This window comes from Schistocerca piceifrons, chromosome 1, assembly GCF_021461385.2.
Source record: "Schistocerca piceifrons isolate TAMUIC-IGC-003096 chromosome 1, iqSchPice1.1, whole genome shotgun sequence".
Classification (NCBI taxonomy): Eukaryota; Metazoa; Arthropoda; class Insecta; order Orthoptera; family Acrididae; genus Schistocerca; species Schistocerca piceifrons.
The window spans coordinates 514,911,119-514,927,402 of record NC_060138.1 but is presented as its reverse complement, the minus strand read 5'-3'; the positions used below and the strand labels follow the sequence as shown (position 1 = coordinate 514,927,402).

Below are 16,284 nucleotides of genomic sequence, written 5' to 3'. Positions count from 1 at the left end.
TATTCCCTCATTTTCTCCCCATGAAGTCTCTTCCTTTCTTCTGTCCATGTTGTTCCTGATTTTTATTTCTTCTGCTTTGAAAGCCTTCCAAATTTAGTATTTTATTTTTAAAAAGGTTTCTTTCTGCTATTTCTGATTCTTTGACATTGTTTCTTTCTAGATCTTTCCTTACTTCTGTAATCCATGCTATTGTTAATTTCTTCTTCCATAAATACAGGACTATTTGTTTTGTTAGTCTATTACTATCCGTTCGGTAGAGGTGTCCGAAAAAGGTTAATCTTCATTTGGCCATTACTTCAGATATTTTCCTCTATATTTTTGTAGATCTCCCCATTACTTCTTATTTTCCAACCACCTGCAGTTTTTATTGCACCCATTATTTTTCTAATAATCCTTCTTTCCAGTACCACTAGTCTGTCCATCTTATAGTTCATCGTTAGGCATTCAGATCCATATAAACAATCTGAAATTTATTTACTCGCTCTATTTTACCTATTTGTGTTTCTATGAATTTTGGTGCATTTTTTATATTTGTCATGAATTTTGTTTTTTCAGCTGAAATTTTGAGACCAGTTATGTTTGCTATTTTTTTGCAAGAGGTTTATGTGACGAACTGCTTCTGTCAGGTTTTCTGCAAGGATTGCAAAATCATCCACAAAAGCCAAGCAGTTTACCTTGATTCCATTTGTTTTCCTTCCCAGAGTTATTGGTTCAATTTTGTGATTTTTTAGCTCTGAATTCCAGTTCCTTACAATTTTTTCTAGAACACAATTAAACAGTAAAGGTGATAAACCAACACCTTGTCTAACACCAGTTTTTATTTCAAATGGCTGAGATACTTCTCCCATAAAGTTGACTTTAGATATTGTACCTATTAGTGTTCCACAAATTAGGTTTGCTAATTTTGATTTAACATTTAATAATTTTTTATTTATTTATTTTAAATACATTGCTTCAGATCCAGTTTCCATTGGCAACCATCCGCTCAGATTGCAATAAAATTTAATGAAAAAAGTGCACAAGACACTAAAATAAATTAATTTTCCAAATAAAAGAAGTAATAAATTAGTCAGAACATGAAAAAACTTTCAGAACAGTTACTTTAACTTGTGAACCCAATGATTAGCAACTCACTATATAAGGACAGAATATAAAAATGCTGTGACACAACTATATTTGTCAATTATGGCTGACACTATTACCAGGGCATTGAAATACCCTTGTTATTGCAACACATATTTTGTACATAGCACATAATCCCTTAAACAAACCTAGGCTGGTGGAAGTGACCAGATATTTGCATCATAAGGGTGATGTATCAGATACGAAACATTTCAATTTTTTGAGTTTACTTTAGTAGTAGGATGTCTATATTATTATGGATCACATTAAATTAGATGAAAGAAAGACAAAACTTAGCCTATCACTTCAAAATCTCCAGATTAACTGCCACTTAGTGCTTTCACAAAGTGGATTTACCAGAGGCAGAAGTTTCACACCATTCCAGTCTGAGTCTTTGACTTCCGACAGTTGGAAAGGAAGTTCAGGTAGATGGATCAAGTTGACAGCCTTATGTTCCTGGCAGAAGTTTTTGGTCAAATTGGATACAAAAATCTTTAGAAATTATCATGTTTGTGCATGCTTCAGAGTGATTAGAAATGCAGAAACAAGAAAATTGTCTTAAAAACTACTGCAATATTTTGAATGCAAGGGAATGAAATTTATAATGGAGCATTGTGTAAAAATCTTACTTTGTGTTTAGTAAGTACAATATAAGCAGATTTTGTTTTCTTAATGGGTCATACTGTTGGAAAGATTTGAAGAGTGTGACTAGATCTAAAGTAACAAGTCAACAAAGCAGCATTCAATAAGAGATTTGCACCTGATGGCCGAACAACCCCATATGGGGTCTCCTGGTCAATGATGCCATATGATCATGTAATTTAATTGTTAGTTTTGATTTGGAAGACAGGGCAAATAAATTAAGAACAATTAAGCACATATTTTTCTGTGTAAGAAGAAAAAATACTGTTTCTGGTAAATTGCATTACAAGAAAACCTTTTAATGGCATTAAACTTGCAGTGACCCATAAACAACCATTTTTGCATGGGGCCAAAAAATTGGTTTCACTTTTTTTAAACAACAGTTTGTTTTGGCATAAAAGGGTGATTTTGTCTTTGTTCCAAAGTCATTTTTTAGTGGTGAACAAAGTAATAAGCAAGAGAAAAAAAAAAATCAAGTTTCAGTTGGGTATCAAATTCCAAACCTGTAGGTTTATAGTCTGGCTCTTGTTCACTGATACATATAATTCTGGAAAAACTAAATATAATTTATTTCTCAGTTACAAACACAAGAATATTCTCAGAGAAAATTTTTCCTTGTGTGGTACATGAAGTGTCACTCTTTTTCATGAAATTAGTGCCTTGTCTTATTTCCTCATATCCTTCTGCAATGGTACCCAAATTACCCATTCAGAGAGCATTCCTCCCTAACTCCCCACCTGCTGGCTGGCTCTTCTCCAATCAAATTAAGCTTCCTCTGTCACCTATAGTAGTGCTGGGCATAACTGAAGGGAGCACATTAATTGGAAACTCTACCTTAGCAGCTCACCAGATCTGGTGACCAACTCTGTTACCACCACATCATCATAACAGTTCATACATTCTTGCCACACAGGGCTACAGTATATGATTATGACAAATGTTGCAGGCCATCTTTTTCCCCTCAGAAGTGTACATTTGAAACTTTCACTGTAGAGAACATTGCTCTTACAACTTAAAGAAGGGAAACCAATAACCTTGTTGCCACTGCAGTGCACTGGCAGTCAAAATGGTTTCATCATGAAGGAACATAAACTGGTATGTTTTTCTTCAGTCCAGAGACTGGTTTGATGCCGCTCTGGCGCTCTCCATGCTACTCTATCTCGTACTAGCTTCTTCATCTCCAAGTAACTACTGCAACCTACATCCTTCTGAATATGCTTAGTGTATTCATCCCTTGGTCTCCCTCTACAATTTTTACCCTCCACGCTTCCCTCCAATACTAAATTGGTGATCCTTTGATGCCTCCGAAAGTGTCCTACCCACCGACCCCTTCTTCTAGACAAGTTGTGCCACAAATTCCTCTTCTCCCCAATTCTATTCAGTACCTCCTCATTAGTTATGTGATCTATCCATCTAATCTTCAACATTCTTCTGTAGCACCACATGTTGAAATCTTCTATTCTCTTCTTGTCTAAACTCTTTATCGTCCTTGTTTCACTTCCATACATGGCTACACTCCATACGAATACTTTCAAAAACGACTTTCTGACACTTAAATCAATACTCAATTTTAACAAATCCCTCTCCTTCATAAACGCTTTCCTTGCCATTGCGAGTCAACATTTTATATATTCTCTACTTTGACCATCATCAGTTATTTTGCTCCCCAAATAGCAAAACTCATTTACTACTTTAAGTGTCTCATTTCGCAATGTAATTCCCTCAGCATCAGCTGATTTAATTCAACTACATTCCATTATTCCCGTTTTGCTTTTATTGATGTTCTTCTTATATCCTCCTTGATTAATCTGTTGAAGTAATATATTCACCGATTTCTGAAGTCATTTTATCCGGTGTAATATGATACTTCATTGGAGGGGGGAGGGGGGGGGGCTAGAGCCCCACCCCCTTGCCACCATCTATGCAGCCACCACCATACTGGATTGTGAGTCGTACAGTATGGAGGTGTTGTTTGTAAAAAGGTATTACAGAGGCCAATATTCCTAAAGAATATACATAATTATTAACACAGCTTTGTTACTTTCTTTCCACTGTCCATTCCTTTCAATTTCTCTTCCAGGTCTATAGCTGTCTCTGACAGAATTACAATGTCATTGGCAAACCTCTAAGTTTTTATTTCTTCTCCATGGATTTTAATTTGTACTCCAAATTTTTCTTTTGTTTCCTTTACTGCTTGCTCAATATACAGATTGAATAACATTGTGGATAGCCTACAGCCCTATCTCACTCCCTTCCCAACCACAGCTTCCCTTTCATGGCCACGGACTCCTATAACTGCCATCTAGTATCTGTACAAATTGTAAATCTGTACAAATTGTAAATAGCATTTTGCTCTCCTTGTATTTGACCTCTGCCACCTTTAGAATTTGGAAGAGAATATTCCAATCAACATTGTCAAATGGTTTCTCTGAGTCTACAAATGTTTAACGTAGGTTTGCCTTTCCTTAATCTTTCTTCTAAGGTAAGTCGTAGTGTCAGTATTGCCTCATGTGTTCCAACATTTCTATGGAATCCAAACTGATCTTCCCCCAGGTCAACTTGTACCAGTTTTTCCATTCATCTGTAAAGAATTCCTATTAGTATTTTGCAGCTGTGACTTATTAAACTGATAGTTCAGAATTTTCACACCTGTCAACACCTGCTTTTTTGGTATTGGAATTATTACATTCTTCTTGAACTGATATGTAACTGGTAATTTCAACCATTGAACGTTATTCTCTTCCACTCCCTACTCTTGTAAGTAGTGCTGTAAGCATGGGGGGTGGGGGGGGGGGGGGGGAAGTACCAAAACTGAAAAAATAAATGTCTGCCTAGTTAGTGTCAGCCATAAGGATCATTAATATGAAAGAAATGATTATTTGCCTCAGATCTGTCACTCTTCCTTACCTTTGCTGTACAAGATTGGTACATGATCTGTAGCAAGACGAGTCTTTGTTTTTATACCAACCAAAAAGTGGACTGCCTCTTCTGGTAGCAACACATTCACCAGGGAAGTATTTGCTCTTAAATGCAAGTGCAAATGCACCTTCCTGTAACAAATAATCAAAAGTATGTTATTTCCGAGTAAAAGAAGAATGAAATGGTTGGTTAATGTAGTCCTTGTTGCCACTCCATCTGAAGCCATATTTGAAAATCCTTATACTAAATATTATTAAAAATAACTTTCATGGGTGAAATTATAATGTACACCTAACCATATTGTAATAATTAGGTAAACATTACCAGCAGTGATAATTGTGTCAGATAAAAAAAAACACATAGACCTGGGTTGTGAACTGTAACTGTTTCAGATACATGTCACAGAAAAAAGTTTATCAGTTTTAATTATGAACCTAAATTTTAGTAACTCAAATAAGAAAGAGTTTAAGCCTTTGGAATGACACAGCTAAATGTAAATTTCTCGTAATCAACACATTATAGATTTCTGAACTGTCCTATCCATTGTGATACAGTGTGAAGACCAAAATCTAAAAATCTTCCATGTTGGTTTTGCAAGTGTTTGAATACCTTGTGTAAAACAGGAAACTGGTGAATACCAAATATTGAGGGAAAAATCTGATTTACAGCTATGCAAAAAACTCACTAATGTACCAGAAAATGCTATAGTCCACGCTTTCATAGATTCTTTTGAATTGTTGTGTAGCCTTAAAAAAGTTTAAAACATGTTAAACTTGGAATTTTAACACAGTGAGTATACATTAATGTTGCAAAAATTAATTTCTTTGAAGCAGTATGCCCAGAAAATACATCAAATTTGCTCACATTAAGACTCAGTCTTATCAGGTGAGACATGTGAATGAAGAAAATATTAAAAGATTTTTAGAATTTATATGTTACAAAAGACATTGCATTCCCTCATTGGACACACTGTATAAGGGTGAGATGAAAAGAAATGCCTCTAAATTTTTTTATGCGAAAAAGCTTTTTAAGTAGAAAAAACTGTATTAACTTTCTACATCTTTATCTTCATGTCTACATATTTATTTCTTAACATAGTCACCCTTAGTATGAACACATTTCTCCTATTGACAGACCATTTTGTTGATACGTGACTGTAGAACGTTTGACTTTGTTGATGGAGACATAATCTCAGACCTGCTTGCACCACTCATCTCCAATAAAGCAAAGTCCTGGAAGGTGTTCTTTAAGTTCAGGAACTGATGAAATCAGATGGGGCCAAGTTGGGACAGTATGGAGTTTGATCAATGACAATGTACTCAAGGCAGCAGGTTGTTGCAGCACTTTTATGTAACGTGGCATTATCATGCTGAAGGAGAATGTGCTCCATGTGCACAAGCTCTTCTAATTCAAAACTCTATTACAACATGCTGTTTCTCACACACCAACGTAGTTATGTTACACACCACCATGTAACTCACTACAATTATTTTATTTATTTAGAAAGTTTTAAGAATTTTCAGGTAAAAAAAATTCAGAGGCGTTGGTTTTCATCATGCTCTCGTACATCGTGAGTATTCCTATGACCCACATTTTCGTTTTCACTAAACGGAAAAGGGAAAAATAAGAATTTTTATACAGCTTGATGGCATTTAGCAGATATAGCAATTTTTTGCTTGTTAAATAGGACTATTGGTAAAAAGATATTAAAAAAATAATGATTTCTAACCAGTTGCTGAATGACTTGCTCCACAAGTTCACGGAAAGAATAGTTAGGATGTTGTGCATAGAGATGGTGAACTAGCTTCGCTATTATTTCTGTGTCAGTCTCCGATTCAAAACGGTATCCTTTCTTCTCGAGGAACATTTTTACATCCTTATAATTTGTCACGATACCTGCAAAGATAATATACAATAGAAAAATAAGGTCATTAAAGAAAAATAGCAGTTTCATTCAGGAAACTGTATACAACTGAAATGCCCTCTTAATTTTTTTCCTTCAATATGACTCACTAGCCCTTTAGAATAGGAACTATGTTTATGCAGAGGTTCTTAGAAATTTTAGACAATTACTATCCTCTTTAACAAGAAGTGAGCTTTACAGCTTCATATCAGGCTATGTAGGAGTTTTTATTCACTCCACAGGTTCTCTGTGGTGCAAAACTTTTAGGCAGTATTTATTCCAAAACTAGTTATTCAGTTAAATTGAAACACTGAATGTGTGTAAGGAAACATCTGGCAGGCAATGACTCAACCAAGTACCTGCCAAACTAGACATATCACTTGCATATCACAATTAGGAAGCAAATGTTTTCTTATGTTCTAAACTCATTAAATTTACAAAGTACTTGATGGAATGAAGGGAAATGGTACAAAGGTTCTGTTTTGAGTATAACAATAATTTTATAATTACATGAAGAACAATTGTATTTATGAACTATAATATGACACCTTTCCCGTATTTCCTCTTTCCACAATTTGACAATATGTGAGTTATATAGCACATTTACAACCCATCAGTAACTTATAGTTTATCTGTAATTGCATTTATGATTACTGATTTTAAACACAGACATATTTTAGACTTGTCTATAGTGTCAGAATCACGAACTTTCTGTAGGCCATTGTACACATGTCTCAGTTTTCCCAACTCGACCATCCCCGAACATATGTCCCCTCAGTGGTGGGCTCATGCAAAATTTTACGTGCTACAATGTGGTGGCCTACAGCTTTTTGGACTTACAAGGGTAGTAACCATAACTAAATGAAAATATATTAATGTTTTGTATATAAATTGAACTGTTTAAATATATTTAAATTTTATAATTAACTGTTTTAACAATATGAAGAATAAAATAAAATGGAATAAATCAAACCAGGGCCCACAAATTTCCAGTCAGAGCATCTAACCACTTGCCCCTGGACCCACTGCTGCAACTGCTTCTCTCCAAAGCCTCTCATACTCTACGCTCACAGAATATGCAACATGAAAAACGTAGTACCCTTACTACCAGAAGTGATGAAGTCACATCAGAGGACGCCCAGTTGAAAACAGACGTCTGCGTCCCTTCTCTGGGTTGATCACAACATGGTTGAACACTATTTCAGCACATGACTCTGGTTTCTAGTAATCGTGGAGAGATCATTACAAAATGTGTTTTTATCCAATTTATTTGCTTACCAGCACACATTTGAAGAGAAATGGTGTAATTTTAGTGTGATTTGCAGCTCACATTTGAAGAAAAAGGGCATAATGTTAATGTGATACTTACAGTGTGCTGTAGCACATGATAAGCAGTGTATTCCATTATGTATGAAGGTGATATGATATGTTGTTAACAATAGTGACTCTTTCAGAAGAAACTGAAACCATTATTCAGTGAACACTAAATGGAAAAATGATATACCACTTGGGTGGATAATACTTGTTAAGTATTATAAAGAAAAGTGTGCACTTCCAGAATGAAATATCCACTCTGTGGCAGAGTTTGCACTGATAAGAAACTTACTGGCAAAGTAAAACTGTGTGCCACATCGAGACTTGAACTTGAGACCTTTGCCTTTAGCGGGCAAGCACTTGTCCATCAAAGGCAAAGATCCGAGTTCAAGTCTCAGTCTGGTACACAGTTTTAATCTGCCATGCAAGTTTCAAAAGTGAGCACTGTTCAGCAGGATTCATTTTCAGTGGGGTTCTAGCAGAAATGAGGTAAAAAATATCGACTTCCTTGCAGTACTTGAGAACTTTTCTCTGTAATCTGCTATTTATTCCTATGCTCTCTTTCTTCTTGTTTAAGTAATTATTATACTCTTTGTTTATAATTTTTCTAATTCTATAAACTGTATACTAATTCATTCCAGGAACAAGTATATTTGGCTCGAATGGTTCCACAGAACTTTATAAATAAATAAATAAATAATAAATTAAATTTCAGATAGCCCAAGGATGGGTGCAAAATAAGAAAGAACTTCAAGGTGTGGACAAACAAAGGTACAATGAAAAGCTGTTCCAGATGTCCTAATCATCCCAGCAACTTACTGCTTTATAAAACATCCACAGAATACGAAACAGTCCAAAAGAAGACTTGCCATAAATGGAAAATTGGGAGTGAATGACTTCACACAGGAGAAACTGGCAAAATTGCAACAAAACTGCTCAAGCAGAGTTAACTGAACTTAGGACATATGTAAAAGAAATACTAAAACAACAAAACTATGACAGCAGGATAATTACATATAAGAAACATTACCAAGCATCTGAGGAATTTTCCCTATCGCTACAAAATTTTTACCCACGAGGACAGATGCATAACAAGTCATTCTTAAATTGCAGTTTTTTGAAAGGAATTTCTTCCTTCATCATTATTCACGTGACAAACTTTTCTTCATTCTACATTAGCTTGTAATTATAAATGACTGAAATTTAAGATCTCATCTAGAGTGCATTGGTTACGTTATGATATGGCTGGAAGAAAACTAATGTTCATTTTCATTGGCTTTCAACAGAGTTTACTGGAATTATGTGTGATGATAACATACTATTAGAAATATCACTCTTTGAAGCATGTATCTTCATTCATTAGTTACAAGGCCAATAGTGTACTGTATAGTACAATACTGTATACTAGTGCTGTATAGTATAGTATATGTAATATACATCTTACCACATTAATGCTAAAATTGAATTCGTTTGAAGAAATTTCACGCAGCACCTCTTTTCCGATCTTTCTCAGTGAAATTCTCCCACTTTACAACATTGCCTGTGTGGAATGGTTTGATATTTATTCCTACCATGTCATTACTGATTGTAAGTGTCACCTGTTGGTACTTTCTTAACATTTTACCACAAACATCTCAACTTTCTCATATCCCCAGTCAATGTATCAGTGTTTTTGTCACAAACATCTCAACTTTCTCATATCCCCAGTCAATGTATCAGTGTTTTTGTCATTGTCTATGTCAACATTGCCACTTTCATTGGTGTATTCATAATTTATTTTTCTCCTTACTGTTTCAAGACAGGAAAAAGAGGAATGCCAGCTATTGATACAAGTATTATTGTATGAATAATGAGCTTAATTTGAAGATGTAGAATTTATTTTACGATCTGCTTACAGTGAAATCATTGTCTGCCTTGTTACATCCAAATCAAAACTGAATCATGCTGATCATCTGATACACTTTGGTATACTTGGAATTTTGTTTTATAACTGGTATAATTCAGGCCAACAACATTTTAATAGCCCGGTTTTAGTTGAATGGTGATCAACAAAAATAATTATATTTAAGAAAGTGAGACAAAATGAGATTCATGTAAATTAAAACCATTAAAAATTACAGAGTAGAAATGTTATATAAAGATTCATTAATAGAAGTAACCCAAGGTTTTCTCTTCACACACACATCTTACAACATCTCTATCTGATGTTCATTTAAATTCAACATTTTACTCACCATTATGAACCACAACAAATGAATGGTTAGGGTCGGAGCGTTGTGGGTGAGAATTGACTTCACTTGGCACACCGTGAGTTGCCCAGCGGGTGTGTGCAATACCAACATGGCAGTCAGTGGTCCCCTCGAAATCCAATGTCTTTTCCTCTGTGCAAAATAAAACATTAATTACAATTTGCTCTGTGGGCTGCTCATAAGTGACATGAGAAATAATGAGATATGATCTTGAAATGGATATTAATAAAGTGTTTACCTTTATACATCCAGCATTATTTATAAGAAATCATTTTCACAGTTGTAATGTATGTGTGATATTAGGAAAAACGAAAATTTCAAGTTTTAATTTGGTGGATGATAAGTCTACTCCCAGATTCATCAGTATATGTTTATGAATATTTAATATAAATTAAAAACCTTCACTGTATGAAACTATGTTTATCAACCTTATCCAAAAGTGTTGTTATTCAGTCACAAAATTTTTAAATCATTATTTAAAAAACCAAACTTTACTCACATTTCTAAACTAAGATTTTTTTTACGCTATGTATGTGTCTCAGTTACATATTATGCACTGACAAGTCTCCTGTAGATTAAAACAATGATTTGTGTATGTAATGACATAATAAAAATCTAATTCTTAATCATACATATAATTATTTTCTTTGTGGGTCCACTTTTTTAGAATTTTGTATTTGCTGGGAGCAATTGCTCCTTGAGGGCTAATATGGTAACAAATATACTGCAGTTTTAACCGTATGTGAGAGGATGGAAGGGGCTGAGCAGAAAGCTGGGTGTAACAATGTTTCAAGCAAGTAGAGCCTGCACTGTCTATAGTACTTTGCAATCGTTACTTATGCTTGATTTCGTCTTAGAGTGTGCCGAAAGGTTCACTCACTAGAGAATATCTCATCCTGGAGAGCCTGCACCTTGCCACTCTTCTTGACGATGGCGATGTCCTGGCCATCAGCAGAGTCCAAGGCCACTCCAGCAGAGTCATAACCACGGTACTCCAGCCTCTTCAGACCATTCACCAGCAACTCCAGAATCTCACGCCTTGTCTTCGGCGTCAGATAGTTCAAATAGGCAAAGATTCCTGTGGAAGAGAGACCTTTCATAAAACATTATGTCATTAAAGGACAGATGTATGTACAACTTGAATGGTATGTGCAACACTAAGGATGCAATGTATGCTGGCAAATGTTTTGACTTTTAGTAGACATAACAGTTTTCCACATTCTACATTTATTTTGTGAGCAATACATTATCTTATATTGCAGACCAGGCACATAGCCCTGTAAGGTTAATTAGAGCCATTATTTTCAGCTGCTCTTCCCCTGAACATTATTTTTGCAATTTTGACATTACGAAGAATTGTCAGTGTGAGCAGCCTCTCATACAACCACTATTTCGAACTGAAGCAAAGATGAAATCCTCCAGCCTGAAGGTTGATTTAATATCACATTACTTTACTAGGCACTGCTGTATTGGAAGTGATACGTTTTAACAACTTCTGATTTGAGAACTAACTCAGTCAGCTAAGTTTTATGTGCAATCAAACCATGACAGGTCTCAATATGTTACACAAATCATTACCAGATCTAGGTGGCACTAGAAAAATTATTGGAATAAGCATAGTTCTCGAACAAATGTTTGTGTCATTAATTTTATACTTAGGCATTTTGAATTTTATCTGATATTCCAGGGGAAAAAAATCCACAACTGACAGTTGTGGTTTGCTAAAATCATCTTAGTAATGAGGCACTTGGAAGACATAGAGTTTAGTAATCACAATTATGTACTAGTTCTGCTCAAGTAATGGGGAGACTGGACTTGGAAATATTTCTGCAGGTGAGCTCTGTCCCACAGCCCGGACATATACTCTTGAACAAGTCACTAATGTCTATTGCATATTAACTAGAGTATTTTCTGGTGGTCAGATGTGATGATCACATTAAGTACTGCATCCCCCTTACTAAGCTATGTGGCACCATTTGTGACAGGCATCCAGAAAAAAAAACCACAGGGTTCAGATACCCATCCAGCTATTCAAATTTAGATTTTACTTGGTTTACTCAAACTAATTAAAGCTTCTTTGCCATTGCACCTGACAATTAACCATCTTACAGTAACAAGTGAGACCCTCAGCCATGCCTCAAGTGCTGTCTAGTGCCATCCACCATGCTCAGGTGTTAAATACATCTTGTTTTTCTGTGCTGGATATTCAAGGAGAGAGTCAGAAATATTTATCATCACTATTTACATTCATATATCATTGGTTTAAATTGTACCACAGAAAATGAACAGCAGTAAACAGAGAGTTTAATTTCACTTTTGCCAACACTGCTTTGCTATATAGCCAACACAGTGTCTCAAGCAAAGTACAATTTGTTGAGCTTTTCTCTGTTTGCTGTGGTCCCCAGTTCTGAATCAGTGGAATCTTAAAGGTTTGGGTCACTGGTGTGTTTTAGTAGAGCGATGAGCATTTATGGTCAACTACTCTCTCCTGCTCCCCCCCCCCCCCCCCCCCCCCCCCCCCCCCCCTATTATTACTAGGCAAAAAGCTGCAAACTGAACTCTGAGCCTACCCTGCCAATTATCACTTTAAAACAACTAGAACATGTGCTGCAATGCAGACTGACTAATAGCAAGCATATCCAATTGTCGTGATCAATGTTTAAACTATTTCAACATTCACCTGCTCACTGCAAAGATGAAACTGTGCACCTTCTATGTGGAAAGACAGTAAGGTCAAAGCAGAATGAATCACTTCTGCTCTCAGCTTCTTGTGTGAAAGGAGCTCAAGCTGAAATGCCTTAGACTGGGTTTAAAGCAAGTGACGGTGTGTGTAGAAATTCTGCCTGTAGCAACTGAAATGGCACCACACACACACACACACACACACACGACACACACACACACACACACAAAAAGAGAGAGAGACGGGGGGGGGGGGGGGGGGGGGGGGGGCACTTTTCACCCAAACTGCAGTAAAACATACAAACGGGTAAAAGCACAGTTCAAAGTCCAGTGTTATATATCTATCACTGAGACAAAAAACACTACACAAAATGCAAGATTACACTTTTAAATGATTTGGGAACTGATGGCTTCTAACTAGCGCCAATAATACATCTCCCTCAGACCATTTACGCTTACAGAATAAGGAGTTCCTACAGTGAATGTGATAACTATTTAGGCATGTACCTACTTTTGCGAGGGGTATTCAATAAGTAATGTAACAAATCCTTTTTCTCGGACAGTTCCTGTTTAAAAAAATGTGGAATTTGTTGAGGGACATTATGGAATATTCCCACTTCAGTCCCCGTAGTTTCATGAAGTATGTAGCCTTCAAAATGTTGTCTGAAGCCCAAGCAGAGAGCTCTCATTCTGTTTCTTTTGGTGGAAAACCAGAGCATCACAAATATTCATGGGTGCTTGCAAAATCCCTACAGAGACCTAGAAGTGAACAAAAGCACAGTAAGTCATTGGGCAAGTCATCTGGCATCATCACAGCAGTGTCACACAAACCTGTCTGATCTCATGCATGCTCTTGCACGCGGCTGTGACTCCTGCAATGTTGGTATGTACAAATGTTATCATTCAAGGTGATCAATGGATCACAATCAAACACCTGCACAACTGGAGGTCACAGTTGGTACTGCTGACACCCTTGTCCACCTGTTGGGGTGCTCAGATGCTGTGTGCCCACTTGGTTACTCGCAGAAGACCTTAAAAAGCAATGAAGGATCACCTGTGTAGAGTTCCTTGTGCTTTACAAAGCTGATTGTGAAAATTTTTGGCGAACACTGTCACACATGAGGTAACATGGATTCATCAATTTGAACCAGAAACAAAACAACATACCATGGAGTGGCACCACACTATCTCTCCTCAAAAGCAAAAGTTCAGAGCTATAGCCTCAGCAGGTAGAGTCATGGCAACATACTTCTGGGACTCTGAAGAGGTCATTCTGTTTGATGTCCTACCTCTTGGTGCAATGATTAAGTCTGAAGTGTGTTGTGCTACCCTCAGGAAATGAAGGAACAACTTCAGCATGTTCATTATCACAAAAATGCAAAAGAGCTTCTCCTTCTCCATGACAACGAAGACCTTATACAAGTTTACGCACCCACGAGTAGCTTACAAAACTTCATTGGACTATTCTTCCTCATTCTCCTTACAGCCTGGATCTCGCACCTCCCAACTTCCATCTGTCTGCCTGGTGAAAAATGCACTACGCAGGATGCAGTACGGAGATGATGGGAAGGTTAGGGATGTAGCAAGATGTTGCCTCTGACATCGGCCACTGGTGTGACACCATTTGGGCACACAGGCATAAGGCCATCGCAATGAACAGAGATTTTATTGAAGAGCTGGCTTGTGTAGCCAAAAGAGGGGGTTGAATAATATGATGTATTGCAAACTTGAATAAAAGCAATGTGCTGTCAAAATAAATAAGAAAGTTACTGAAAGCCCCTCATACTTTCAAGTTTGTTCAGGAGGACAAATCACTGTACTAACAAGAACACAGAGTACAAATTTACCTGTTCAAAGATTTGTCTTCCATAAGAATTGCAAGAGGTTAAAAATTAAACACATATTGACCTAGATAAGACAAAGTCGTAAGCATTCGTCCGTTTCTCTGTGAAGGAGTGAATGTCAATTTTTACCGAAGCAAAGCCAATGCAACTTTGATTATAAATTTTTTTCAGATGTGTTCACAATAATCGCATAGTTCAGTAGAAAAGTCGTCACATGAGGTGAAGTCTGCTTCAGAGGTGGTGGCGCTACTCCAAAACCACAGCAGCCAGTTGCCCAACTTGAGCTTGTGCTCAGTGCCTCAGTCTCTAACAGCAACAATGTAGGTGGCGTGTTAAGCCTTAACCTGGTCTGGTTTGAGAAACTGTAGTTTCACAATGACAATTCAACGACACTAAATATTAAACGGATTGCAGTCAGTGAGTTCTGTAAAGGCAGTTTTGTATTCTCAAAGATGAAGTCATGGCTGCCTGAACGTCACTTCTCACTGGTTGTGGATGCTACTATTGTTTCTTTCAGTAGATATTTGGGAAAATTCAAGCCTTCAGGGAGAACTTTGAGAAAGAAAGTAAATGCTTGAGTGAAATTATATAGATTTTAAATTGTGGCTGAAATGTTTCGAGACATCCTAGATTGAGGAAACAGGTAACGCAGGTAGTAAACAGGTTAAGTCTGCATGAGAATAAAATCTTCTGAGCGATTAAGCTGCAACATTGTCCTACAGTCACACCAGAGAACTCCTGAAGGAGATCCACCCAAAGGGTTGAAACGTCAAGTTTGTGCACAAGTAGAAGAGGAAAACGTAGAGACTCAGTGAAGATTGTGTTTTCCTAGACAATGGTAATAAAAGCTTTCAGATCTATTTCATGATGAAACTATTGGTGATAGGCTTCTCAGAAGACTCAGGAATCACAGGAAAACTATTTTACAATAAGATGATGCCGAGTTCCCCACTTGATAACAGGATCAAGTGAAGCTACATAGCTTCATTTACAAGAGACCTCTCATGCTGACCATATCATATGTTCCTTAGCCCAGTCAATGAAGCAATGAAGACCAAAGAATGTCAACTGAGGGAAAAATTTCGTGTAGTAGCAGATTTTTGTGCAATGGTAGGCAGGAGTGTCTTGAACAACACACTAAAACTCCGGACCTGTGGGGTGTGAGCATGGGGTACAGGAGGAGTCGGGGACGTGAGTGTGAAGGTAACTAAGTTTTGTTGAATGTATCAAAAGCAGAGGCATCTAGAGAAAATGTTCCCAAGCAGAAAATTAGACTAAATTAAATTACCTGAAAAAAAAAAAAAAAAAAAAAAAAAAAAAAAAAAAAAAAAAAAAAAAAAAAAAAAAAAGGTTCTATTCATTTTTTCTCTGGGGCTATTAGAGCCCACATTGCAGGGGCGTAGAAAACTGCATATTATTAAAAATAAGGTTTCAGTGTCACAAAATAGATGTTGGTTGGGTAAATCAAGAGGGTTAGGAAAAAATACAAAATGTGTGCCACCAAATACCACCTGTAAGTACAAGAGGCTTGCATTAAGGGATAAAACTGTGCTCTGGAAGTATACTAGTATCAATAAACATCAAAGTTTACACCATTAAAACCCTATTT

The 16,284-nt window shown here is 36.5% G+C and overlaps 1 protein-coding gene across 1 annotated transcript in view; it reads right to left on the bottom strand.

The window, feature by feature from the left end:
* Window positions 1-16,284, bottom strand: part of LOC124797807 (glutamine--fructose-6-phosphate aminotransferase [isomerizing] 1-like) — a 154,854-nt gene that overhangs the window by 47,828 nt on the left and 90,742 nt on the right. Inside the window, 5 exon segments of the mRNA XM_047260828.1 lie at window positions 4,672-4,735; window positions 4,737-4,814; window positions 6,413-6,579; window positions 10,135-10,281; window positions 11,030-11,227. Of these exon segments, the coding sequence (XP_047116784.1) occupies window positions 4,672-4,735; window positions 4,737-4,814; window positions 6,413-6,579; window positions 10,135-10,281; window positions 11,030-11,227 (654 nt within the window).